The following is a 12391-nucleotide window of genomic DNA, read 5'->3' as shown; positions in this document are numbered from 1 at the left end:
AACAAAACTGTGCGCTTTTTTAATTCGCTGGGAAAATGTATGCAAAACAGGGACAGGGACAGTCACAGAGAGAAATCAAGAAGAAATGTAACCGAAAAATGCACAGAGAAAATGCTAAATGTTTATTTAAAATGAGGCACATGTTCTACGCGGGGGAGGAATATTATTTATAGAAGAAAGTGGGGATAACAGCTCTGGAAATTAGGTTGGCAAAGACAATGTTTTTCCTCTGGCCAAAACTAAGATCAACAACTTGTAAGCCGCTTTCAACTCGACACCCGCACCGAGATATAAAAAAAACAAAAGCCAAAAATCCGCTTTCACATTTCCCAGCCATTTATCATAAAATACCAACACAATGCCACCGATGTGCAGACAAAACCAAATTCGAAGATTATGTCTTTGATAAACGAGATGTCACCGAAAGTATTCTGTTTTGTAGCCTTAACACCTCGACGAATCGCATAACAAATTGGTTTATTGAAAATGGCCCAAAACCAGCCGACAACATCAAAGTTTAGCATCTAATTTGCGATTGTTTTAGTTGGTAATTAGGCCAGGACGAAAGGAAAAATCAAAACAAAAAAAGCAGTGATAAATTTACACCAAGATAATTTGATGAATTCAATGAGACTTTGATGTGCCAAAAATTAATTGCATGCAAATTTATTTTAATGCATATTTACCCTCGTAATTGCTGCAAATTTACGTTTCATTTAATCGGCATTGTCGGAGGGTCAAAAAGAGACAAAAAGAACAAAACGATTAAAAAAAGGAGGTCGACCTAAGAATTACCCTTTCAATTATATAAGTTGTTAGATTTAAGTCTTAAATTTTAAAATTTTATGCTTACTACATTACAAAATAAAAAAAAAAAAAGCTATTAGCTAAACGAATAATATATGCCTAGTAAATTAATACATTTAAAGTATCAAAGCAATTAACCTATATTGATTTCTGATTAACGTTTTTCGACATCACTATTTATTATTGTCAGTGAAGTAAATAATGCCACCATTTAATTTACATTCGTTATGAACTGTGCAAACGCCTGTCTTTACTTAATATACCCTTTTTCCACTGCTGGGCAGTCAAATGGCGACCATGAAAAAGCGGCAAACAGATTATAACTCCCAACTGACATTTGGGGACTTTATTATTTGGCCATTGAAAAATGCGAGACTATCCAAGGGGTGGTGTTTTTTTTCGCTGTAGGTTTTTGGAGGGGTTGGCGAAAGGGACCCAAGTGGATTTTAATTTTTCAAAGTTAAACAGCGTCGGCGACCCTTTTTTTTGTGCCCCAGTCGCTTGACTGGACACTGGAATTTGCGGAGCGAGCTATGTTTGCCCGAATGACGCGGCTGGAGCTGTATTGTTTACCTTCGCGACTTTGCACTGATTGATCCCTTGGGTGGCTCAGCACGCCTCGAATTCGACGGGCTGCTGGGTGTAATTAATTTCGCTTTTTGATTTGCGATTTGTGCCTGGGCAAAAGCATCAAATTGTCACGTAATTATATTTGAGTTAATGATGTTTTCGGACCGGCGCGACGAGAAGGCCAGCGAAAAAGTCAATTAATATTTTTGGTGAATGAACAACAATTTAGACCGTTGCGGTGCTGGACGACTTTAATTAAAATGCTTTTGGCCGCAATTTCAATGCATGCTGGGATTTTTAATGTTCATTGAAATCGTGACAACCGATTTTATTCTCTCTTTCTCTTCGTCTGTATTTCTCGCATTCTTTTTATCATATATGTACGTATTTTATTTTTGCGGGCACGCGACTTTAAAAACCTGCTACCAGTCATCGACATAATGGCCAGAAAATGTTTGGCCATTAAATTATATGAGCCCTAAGTGGTTGTTAATCTCACTTTAATTTTATCAGACAAAACTTGTTTTGGTTTTGTTTTGATTCGTAAATGACTGAGTGCAGTATTAAATGCAAATTATAAATGTCTGGGGTATAAGTATAAAATAAGATTTCCGATATCTCGACATTAAGATGCTTTTTTTTCCATGATCCGTTGGCAGCTAAATCTGAAACTATAAGTCATACGTAAGAAGTTAGAAATTTGTTCGCCTCTTCAATAAATCAGATTTAAACAGCCAAATAAACATATCATATTATACCGTGTTAAAACTCGGGGTATTGCAAACTTTTAAAAGCCATTGATTTATAGATTTCAAAGGCATACTCTTTTGAGAATGCCTCAAGCATTTCGATATTTGTAATTTTTATAGCATGACAAGCTAATATCATAACAATTATGATAAAATTGTTTTTGATTTTAAATGAAAATTCCACAGACGCAAAAGTGCACAAACTCAAATAACATAACACATCTTGTTAATAGAGAACACAAGCACTCAAATATATTACGAATTTTCAATTTTAATGTTGTCCGACACTTGACTGTCATGTTTGATGGCTGATATTGTTGTTTAACACACTTTATATATGTATTTCTCTATAGGTATATGTACATTGTACACATGTGTAGAAAAAAGGGTATGAGAGCGGACGTGATGTACTCATTCGTCTGCTCACGTGCTGCATATTCATGTCGATAACTTGACTTTACTTGACTGGAGTTAAGTTGAGGTGTAGGTCTCTTTACACAGAGAAAAATTCCAACAGAAATTGTACATATATTTTTTTTTATAAGAGTAAATTAATTATTTACTTAACATATCAAGGACACGATAAATTATTATTTTTGAAAGCAAAACTGTGACTATAAAAACGTTTTTTTAAGAAACGAGTCTGATACATATTGTTATATTTTAATACACACTATACTAAAACACAAAAAAAAAATTCAAATTAAAATGGATAAAAAGCTTTTACCGATAATTTTAAGTAAAATAAAATGATGTTTTAAGATAATGAAAATCTTGATTTATTAGCTTTTTTCTCTGCACCCAGATAGTGTGTGGCATCAGTATGAATTACTATTAATGACTATTATATAAATCGAATTTTATTACATGACGACGTCAATTAAAAGCATGTAAAACTCAATCGGCAATGACGTTTTTTAAATGCAGCCAAGCCATCATCGAAAAGAATCGGAATCAGGGCCACAGGGGAAATTTGGGAGGTGGTCGTCGGAACATTGATGTTGGCTTAATGAGTCGGCAAATGGCTGATAAAAATGCACAATGAATATGAAAATCGCTGGCGCTGACACTCGTGACGTCGTGACGTGGCGCAAAGTTCTCGAAACTGACAGGAAACATTGATAAAAGTGCCAACTGACATTGCGTAATGATGGTGCGCCTTAATAGCCGGCTCATTAAACCAGGCGTGCATTAAAAGTACAACAACGAGGAAAAAAACACGATGAAAATGGAAAATCACAGTGCAATAGCGCAAAAAAAAATGATTTTACATACATCACGAACGAAACTTTTTTAATCAAACTTGCCGCGCCTGACATATTTTACATTCGGTAATATTAAAAATCTAATTAAAACTTAAACAGAACTCTGTGTTATGTACTGGCAGTGCAGCGGCATTTTCGCAGTAAAAATTCGTTTAAGCTAAAAGCCCATTAACAATTATGACTTTCCTTTGCCGCCCAAGTAGTTGAAACTTAAAAGGAGGAAAACGCGCTGTTAGTGACGCAGGCTCTGCCTTTTCTTTATCCCCCTTCACCCCCTTCGGCTTTGTTATAAGTCGTCGACAGTATTTGTACTGCTGCCCGACTTCCCCGATTCAGAAATTACTATAGTGCTACAGGACTATATATGTATATATATAAAGCAAAAGTAGCAGCAACATCGGTTCAACAGGGCTTTGGCTTTGGCTTTGCTTCATTTTCAGTTTTACTTTTCAAGTTTTAATTCTTTGAATCTTAATGACTTCTCGTAATAAGTTTTCATTTCTCATAATTTCTCGGGTTAATAGAATCTCCGCAGTTTTATGTGTATGGCTGCTGCGGCAATCCATGTAGACCAACTTTAAGTTCCATAACCGTGGGCACCGAATAAATTTCGATTGAAGTTAGTGTAGATAGACTGTCTTGCTTTGGTATAGTTTATGGGTTAAACTGCAACACAATCTATAATATATAAGAAATATTCTAAATTAAATAAATTACCATTTGTAATTAATTAAATAAGGCAGATACATATAAAATAATTCAGAAATCAAAACGAAATAGTTAAGGACCATTTATATTATTATTATCTGAACACGGTATCTTAGTGCTCATTTTTAAAAGTTATTAGTAATTGGTTATTAATGTTAAATACCATTCTTGAGCAACGAGTGGAAGAAGTATACTTAAGCAACTCAAAACCACTGTGCCCAGCTCAATAAAAGTTTTTTGTTGCAAAAACTATAAGAAAATAGCAGAAAACTATAATTATGGAGTTGACACAAAGTCAGGCAGCAGTAATAGCGGCCGCTGCCAGTGAAAAAGCAGACGACAATAATGACTCGGACGAGTCAAGATGCGATGGAGGTTGTGGGATGGAGTGGCTCCTGCAGCAGGGGAAACAGGACTATGTGGAGTCCTTGGCAGCTAAGAATTCTATCAAAAAGGAAGCACTAGAAATGCATAAAAGTCGGACTGCATAAAGCGCAGCAGGACCGCAGCAGTTGACATTTATGTGGAACTGTCACTGCTGGCTTAAAGTAAACTTGGCCAACTCGAAATGGCTGCCCGAATGGGTGGCGTAGTGAGTGGGAATATGAGCAGTGGATGTGGACCTCGTCTTGGAAGTGCAAGTCCTTGAGCATTTAATACTTGGCTTCTGATTGCACCGCTCGGTGGTTGCGGCTAATCATAAATTCAAAGCAACAAAAGTGCACCAGCAGTAACAATTAACTTATTAAATGGCGAAGACAAAAGCCGAGAGGATGAGCGAATGGAAACTGTGGAAATGAAAGCAAACGAGGCGTTAGGTGGGGTTTCAGGAAAAGAAATTAATGCGAAATAATAAAGGGGACTGCAATATACCTTCCTGCTTACCAATTAATTTTCTGGGGTCTGGATAAAAAGCTCGGGAATTATAGAATCACTAGGGATAAAGATATTAAAGTAATACGTTTAACCATAAAATACTCTTAGTTTAATATAAAGCTTTTGTGTATTTTGCAATATAAAAAATGCATTTCATTTCTTAATTGTTCATTCAAATCTAAGCAAACTTAGCTTTATTATTATTTAATTTTTCTGTATTAAGTAACGAACAAACGTATATAAAAAGTTGTTGTTTATAAGTTTCCTGTGTAAATAACAAATTTGTTTTTATCCAAAGTTACTAGAGACTTTTGCTAATTAGCGAAATTGATTTGAATTTTATGGTGCGCAAAAATGTGCTGCCTGAAAAGTGGGGGCCATTTGAAAACAGCACGGCACCAATTGTAATTGAAATTAAATGTTTTGCATTAAATTTACTCACTCTAGCTAAGAAATAAAACTGTTTTGCAGTGGGACAGCGAGTTGCACGCAAATATCTCAACACTTCTATCCGTTTCTTTCGCCACTCTCTTTTCAGCTATTGTGACATTTTTTTGGCAAAGCAAAACGCAATGGCGCCAAAGACGCCGCCATTTTCGCAGCTCGACAAAATGGCGACAAGGACATCCAGTTGGCTCTGCCGCCTGCTGCTGTTCGGCTTTTGCATTGGCGCCGCCGCCGCTCGAGGTAAATATCCATAAACATTTATATAAATTCATTCGCAGCTCTGGTGCATAAAATTCGCCGGCATAGACGGCTTTTGTGGCTACAAAAAAATACACGCATTTTATATGTATAAATTGTCGGAGAAATAAAAACAGCAACGGCACCTGCGGCCTTACGGTGTGCAAAAACTAATTATGTATCTGTCAAAATCGAACGAGCAAACAATGCCTTCCGCTGGTTTCACCGTGTGCATCCAATACCGCACATAAATATTATTAATTAGTCTGATAGTTTCGATTTAAAAACTGCACAAAATTCAATTAAATTTATTTTCTGAATATGGGCACAATAACACTGATGTCATATTTAAGGATAAATATTTATTTTAATTTTTTATGTAAGGTTTATGTGAAGGTTTTGTTTCATAAATTGAATTTGAATATAATTTTTAAAAGCACATTAATCAGCCGTGGCTGCCTAATGGAATGCAACTTTTGTAGAGCAAAAAACTAAAAGACTTCAAAAGTCACAGGTACCAACTAGATTTGAACAATTTAAATACCAGTTATGAAAGCACATCGAGCTCGGATAAAATTTCTGACTTAACAACAAAATCCCCAATTCAACTGACACACACAAAGAGTGCACAAAAAAACTAACGCGATTAAATTTATCAAAATAGTGTTGCAGATGACGTTTCAAAAAATACGATTGCATTTGCACGTGATACCCATGGTTGTTTTAAAAATCAAAACATGCCTGAATCGAAGAACAGGACGGTGGACCGCCAATCATGCGAATTTTATTGCAATATTGCGACAATTTTTATTAAAATTTTAGAATTTTCAATTTATTTAGCACTCGACCCAGCAGGCGGTCTCCTTCTCTAGAGTCGCCAGCATTTTGCTCTTTGATTTGTTGCAGCTGCGTGAAATTTGGCCAGCAGATATTGGCCAGTAACGGAACGGACACTGTACGTGATTTGATTTCGCTTTACATGCCGGACTCTTTCCGCTTAGTCAGCACAATATTGCCGCTGGCCATTCAAAGTATTCGCTAGTTTCGGATTTTCGAGTTTGAAGGATTCCCTGCACTATGTTGGCCATTTGAAGCGAATCGAAAGCGAATGTGAATCGAATGTGTGGCTAATAGAGTTCCAATTGAATTGGCCATTTCGTTAATATTTTTTAAGGGCAACTTGAAAGTTTATTGGCCAGACAGAAAACGGTTTAGCATCTATCCACTTATAGGAGGAGAGTGAACGGAATCTGCATTGGCATTATAAACAGGCCAACGATAGAAGATGCTCTCAAAGAAAAATTATGTATACCCTAACTTGAGAAGCCTTTTATTTTTATAACAAAAGAATATTCAAAGTAATTTAAATGTAAACTTATAGTAAAAAAAAAACCCTTCTTCTTTTCAGATATAATTTTGATATTTTCTTTCCCCTCATTAAAAACTGCTTGAGTAAAAGTCTTGCAATTTTCGAAAAGGGTGTATTAATTCTAGGGCAGTATCTCTAGGTTGTTCAGTGGCTTCCTTGTCTGGTCGGCGGGTCTGTCAACACGCTGATAAGTTTTGCCGTTGCCGCCACACCCCAGTTGTCCTGCATCCTGTGCCTGCTCTCCTGCTATCCTGCTGTCCTGCGACTCCTGTTGACCCAGGCAAATGCTAATTTTATTATGACAAATGCGCAGTAGAGTCAGGTAGAGAGTTCTCCTTTTTTCAACTTTCTGTTTCGCAATCACAAGTCTAGACAACACCCAGCTCCTTCCATCAAGGAGAAGCCTCATTTATTACGAACGCTAATATAACAACAATCTACAAAGTGCTTCGAGTCATTGGTTCGTTAGCTTTGGCTTTATAAACGATGCTCCCGCACTTATCCCATAATCGGAGTCAAGCTACCGCCTTACCCACAACAGCTTCTAAATCACGCCCCACGATGGGGTCCCTAATTGAAAATGATCACCGGTTCGCCGCGGATTCGCCCCTCAATTACATAGTTGCTGGGCTTAACCTAAGTAGACGGTTTGTTAGTTTGTTGAACAACATAAACACGCCTCTGGTCAAGCAAATAGAAAAAAAACCAAATTGCTGGGGAATGAAGATCTTGCAACCAGTTGCGGATATATGTATCTGTATCTATGTATCCGCGCCTGCGTGCTGCGGCTCCTACTTCTGGCTGCCTCTGCAATCTTCCCCCACCTCGCTTGTCAGCTCTAATCTAAATAAGCGATTTGTCTGTGCATAACTTTGGACCGAGACCAAGAACCCAGCCACATGCCAAGAAGTGCACAGTGAAAAAGTGGTTCGGAAATTTCAAATGTTAACTAAAATGATTTACGGCTAGATTAACTGCTGATCTTGAGCATAGACGCACAGTTGAGGTCGAAATAATAGTCGCTTTTTTAGCTATGGAAATTTCAAGCAAAAATAGTTTTTAAGCAACTTTTAAAAATTTTTTTCATTTTCGTGAAGCTAATACTTTAAAATACGTTTCGCAAATGTACAAATTCACACTTTACAAACGTTTTTAATATTTAAAAGAAATTGATCCGTAAAAAATGATTTTAAATTGGTAATTAAAAAAATTAACAGATATTTAAAACATTTTTAATCCAATACAATGTGCAGATGAACGACGATTTATGTTTTTTTTTTAATTTTATTAACTGCAGTGAATTTTAAGGTATTGGCAACAGTTTTCGATTTTCTTGAAAAACAAAAACGAAATCAAAGGTTTGGTTTTGTGAATTAGATAGTAAGAATTCCCACAACAATTTATTGTTGTTTATATATTCCATTTCGCGAAGGAAACATTAAGATTCGGAAATTCTGGTAATAAGAATCAATGTATTTTTTCCGACTGTATATGCAACTCCAATTACAAGTCGTTTGTGCAGCAAGGAGTTAAATAATAATTTGTATAATTTATCAAAGGATTTATTTTTCTTGCTCAAAAGCCGGAATTTACCAGGCAATAGCTTCTTATGGCCAGCTGATTTATCGGACCGGGCCTGGAATTTTTTCTGGAGTTGGGCATAAATAATTAACACGTGCATAGTTTGAATTGCACTTTGCGACTGCCTGTTGGCGTTTTTATGGCAAGCTGTTGACTCTTTGATTGTCCAGTTTGAAACCTAAGAAGCTGCGACTCTATTCTTTTCTTGAAAGCAGCGAATAAAAGCACTTCCGGAAAGTTGTTGAGTGTGGGTCTTTTGTTTTTCCCGAGAAGTTCACTGTCTGTCTTGGACACTCAAAAACGTTTAATTATTTATTCATGGCATTGTTTGGCCAGCTAAATAAATGTTAATGACCTCTTCAAGGGATATAAATATTTGATTGGGAAAAGTGTTGAATGACTGCTCTTCAAACTGAAATGGTTCTCTTTTTTTTCTAGGTTTATTTAGTTGGAATTGCTTGGTTGCAAATTACTAAATAATGTTTATTTAACCAACTGATTGTCACACAAAATCCAGCGTAAAGTTCTATGCTACAGTCTGTGTGCTCACTGTGGGGAATTTTATTATTATTGACAGAAAACTAATGCAATAGAAAAGTTTGGTGAGACATAACCATAACCAGGACAAGAACAACTTCAATTGCCACAGCAGAGGGCAAGGATTTAGGGTCTCATCAAGGGGCGTCCGCTGTGGCGGCTGCTTTGATTGCCGCTCTCAAAGTTTTCCAGCTTGCCACAGCTGACTGTGCCAACAAATTCAACTAATTGTCAGCAATTCATTTACCGAACAGTGTGTAACTTTGCCCAACTCCATTGTCGTGTATTTCTGTAATTGCTACAGCACAAACGTCTACAATTGCTCGAACCTACATCAACATCACCTAGTTCCCACATTTAATTGTGGCTTGTTTGCCGGTTGATTTTGAACAAGGTTAGACAGACTGAAGAGCCTTACTTCTGGGTTTACTATAAATAGTATATTTATATATATATCTTGGCCTTCTGTATTTAAATAACTAAATCTTAAGTAATATTTAATTTAATTCAACTTTTAAATTGGGTGCAGCTTAGAACTTATAAAAGAAGGCCTTCCGCTTATGTGTAAGAAAAGCTTTTAATTTTCTTTATTATTTTAATCGACAATCGAGGGAGTGCACAAGAAAATTCAATTCCCGGAAAGAATGACTGACTTCTCTGCAAACGACTTCCTTTAAAGCATGCTGCTCTACTTGTACTCGCACATGTTGTAATTGTTATTATTCTGCTGGTATTGCAGCAGCTTAATTGAAAATATTGTGTGTGTCTGGCTGTGTGGTTTCTTTTGTTTGAATGTGTTTAGCTACAGCCGGCGGCCTCCTTGTGCGCCACTCCCTAAATGAAATTAATTGAGAAGCCCGGGGCCAAGAGAACACACTCCCCCAATTGGCAACTAAAGTTACGCCATACATATGTAACTTTTTATACGCCCAATATCCTGGGGCTATTGTTGCAGTGTGGCGGAGTCTTCACCAATCTGGGGGCATCAAAGGGGTACTGGCAGGAATGGATGCTAATAATGAAAGGGTGTCGACCGACTCCAATACATGAACACAATAGCTGGAAAGTTGATCAATTGTTTGGGGCTGGGCTTTCTTTGGCATATGTTGGGCATCTTTAAGGCGAATGTATGTATGGAACATTTTGTTTAAGCTAGCTGACCGAGAACATTTTCGCAATTTATTACCAATTAAAATTGGACTAAATTACAAAAAGGAAGGGAGTGTTTAATAGTAGATGATATAAATTTAGTTATGAAGTAATGAAAACATTAATTAGTTTTTGTGTTTACATTAACCAAAACATAATAAAATATTTGTATAAATAACCCGGTCGAAAACATATTTTATCCTTATTAAAGTCACGAAATTTGAGGAATTGACATCAAATTTGATGGCAAATTTATTCGCTATAGCTTAGGAAAGAAACAGGAAGTATGTGGGGATGAACTCGGAGCACGAAGCTCTCCTAATGACATTAGCTTTCACGCAATGTGATTAACTGTCTGAGTAAATTGAGCAGCAAACAAAACATCAAGCTGCCTGGCACACAATTCATTACACGACCACCTCACCACCAGAGCACCAACGTATATACAACGTATATATATATAAACATATATCTTTGGGCCAGGTTTGGTGCACGAAATACCTGCTAACACGCCATAATCCTACGGCAAGGACATAACATAAGTCGGGCAGAAAAACTCCAATGATAATAATGCAGCCCCAAGGAGGTCAGCGGCGCCAAATGAAGTAACTTGGCCAACTGACTGGTAGCTGGTATCTGGTAACTGGTAACTGGCCCAAAGGACTGGATAACCGGACACCAAGTTAAGACCTGGCTAAGACGAGCACGTTCCAGTTTCGAGGAAGCCATGGGCTGACCTTCACACCGGCCACTCGCTGTAAAAGCCTTTGCCGCTGCCTTCATCATAATTTCAGTTAGCAGCAGCAAAATGGGCAACATTGTCTTTGCGCGTGTCCTTTTATGAGGCATGGTGACTTTGTAGTTGTATTGGTAGTTGTGTGCGTGTGTCTTTATGCAATTAAATTAAATATTAAACTTAATTACACCGGGAAACTAACACGCCAAGGCAGCAGTGCCAGTAAGAAGGTCCTCGAAGGAGCTCCTTCGGCCTGTCAAATATGCCCAGCACCAGGCCTCAATAATGCAGCCAGGAATGTAAGGAATAATGAAAGTCAATTGTCAGTCAGGCCATCGCTAGATTTTGTCCTGCGTCTTGAGTCCTTTCCTTAGGGCTAGAAGACGATGCTCTTATCGTTGCTGCACTGAAAATATTATTGTGATATTAAATTAAAATACTAAAATGTCTAATATTAAAAATTAAAGAGTGGTTGATAATTCCGAGTATTGAAACTTACAGAAAAATTTTAATAAGCTCATTATTAGTTTCTTATATCCCAGTCAAGAGAAAATATAAACAAAACATTTTAGATAATTTAGTTAAGAAAAAAAGAATATAAATGTTATGCAATGTTGTTTATAACGATATGAAAAAAGGGACCATAAAAGATCATAAGGAATATTCAAACTCCACTTAATTCAAAGTTTTATTCAAGTTTTAGACAGTCTTGTCTCAGTGTACCTTGGATGCCATTGCCTGAAACCGTAATGACAATGTTGCTTTCATTTCGTGCTCCTGTTGCCTGCTAATTGAATTTAATGTAGTTTAATTGAGACGAACGTGATTGTAACTAAAAGCGCTTTATGCTTAATTTACCGGCAGGATGGCAGGTCCTGGGACCCAGTTACCCCATCCCCCCATCCCCCGGTCCGCAACGACCCCTTACGAAGCAAGCGGATGCCTCTAAATAGTTCAAATTCAAATTAATTGCTCATAGTTAAAGGCAATTCCCAGTGAGCTGGTTTTTAGCGCGAGGTTGGGGTGGCGAAGGCATTTAAATATTTAACATTTCCCTGCCAGCTGTCGGCAGCTTTTGTCGACAAGTTTATCCAGCGTTGCCGCATCGCCATGAATAATGCATAGTGGCGATTGTGTCACACGCTGCGTATGAGTAATGACTGGAACTGCCGGCCAAAGCGAAATTTCTAGGGAACAATCGATGCCCTCAAGGACGTTTGCCAATATTAAAATCTGCTCGAGCGCAGCGCAGCGCGAAATTCAAATGCATCTGGCGCATCGCATTCAAAATCGGTGTAGGAATAGAAAAAAATTCAAAGGAGATTCCAAAATGAAGTCCGACAGATGCCAGAATTAGCGA

At 37.3% G+C, this 12391-nt stretch overlaps 1 protein-coding gene across 2 annotated transcripts in view; it reads left to right on the top strand.

Annotated features, from left to right (window-relative positions):
* The window catches only part of LOC128252269 (serine-rich adhesin for platelets), a 51618-nt gene that overhangs the window by 28062 nt on the left and 11165 nt on the right, over positions 1-12391 (top strand). For both annotated transcript variants that reach the window (XM_052979880.1, XM_052979879.1), the window contains one exon: positions 5514-5662. In XM_052979880.1, coding sequence (XP_052835840.1) covers positions 5548-5662 — 115 coding nt within the window. In that variant the 5' untranslated portion in view covers positions 5514-5547. The remainder of the gene's footprint in view (positions 1-5513; positions 5663-12391) is intronic.

This window comes from Drosophila gunungcola, chromosome 3R (assembly GCF_025200985.1).
Source record: "Drosophila gunungcola strain Sukarami chromosome 3R, Dgunungcola_SK_2, whole genome shotgun sequence".
Taxonomy (NCBI): Eukaryota; Metazoa; Arthropoda; class Insecta; order Diptera; family Drosophilidae; genus Drosophila; species Drosophila gunungcola.
This window is presented reverse-complemented; position numbering and strand designations above follow the sequence as displayed.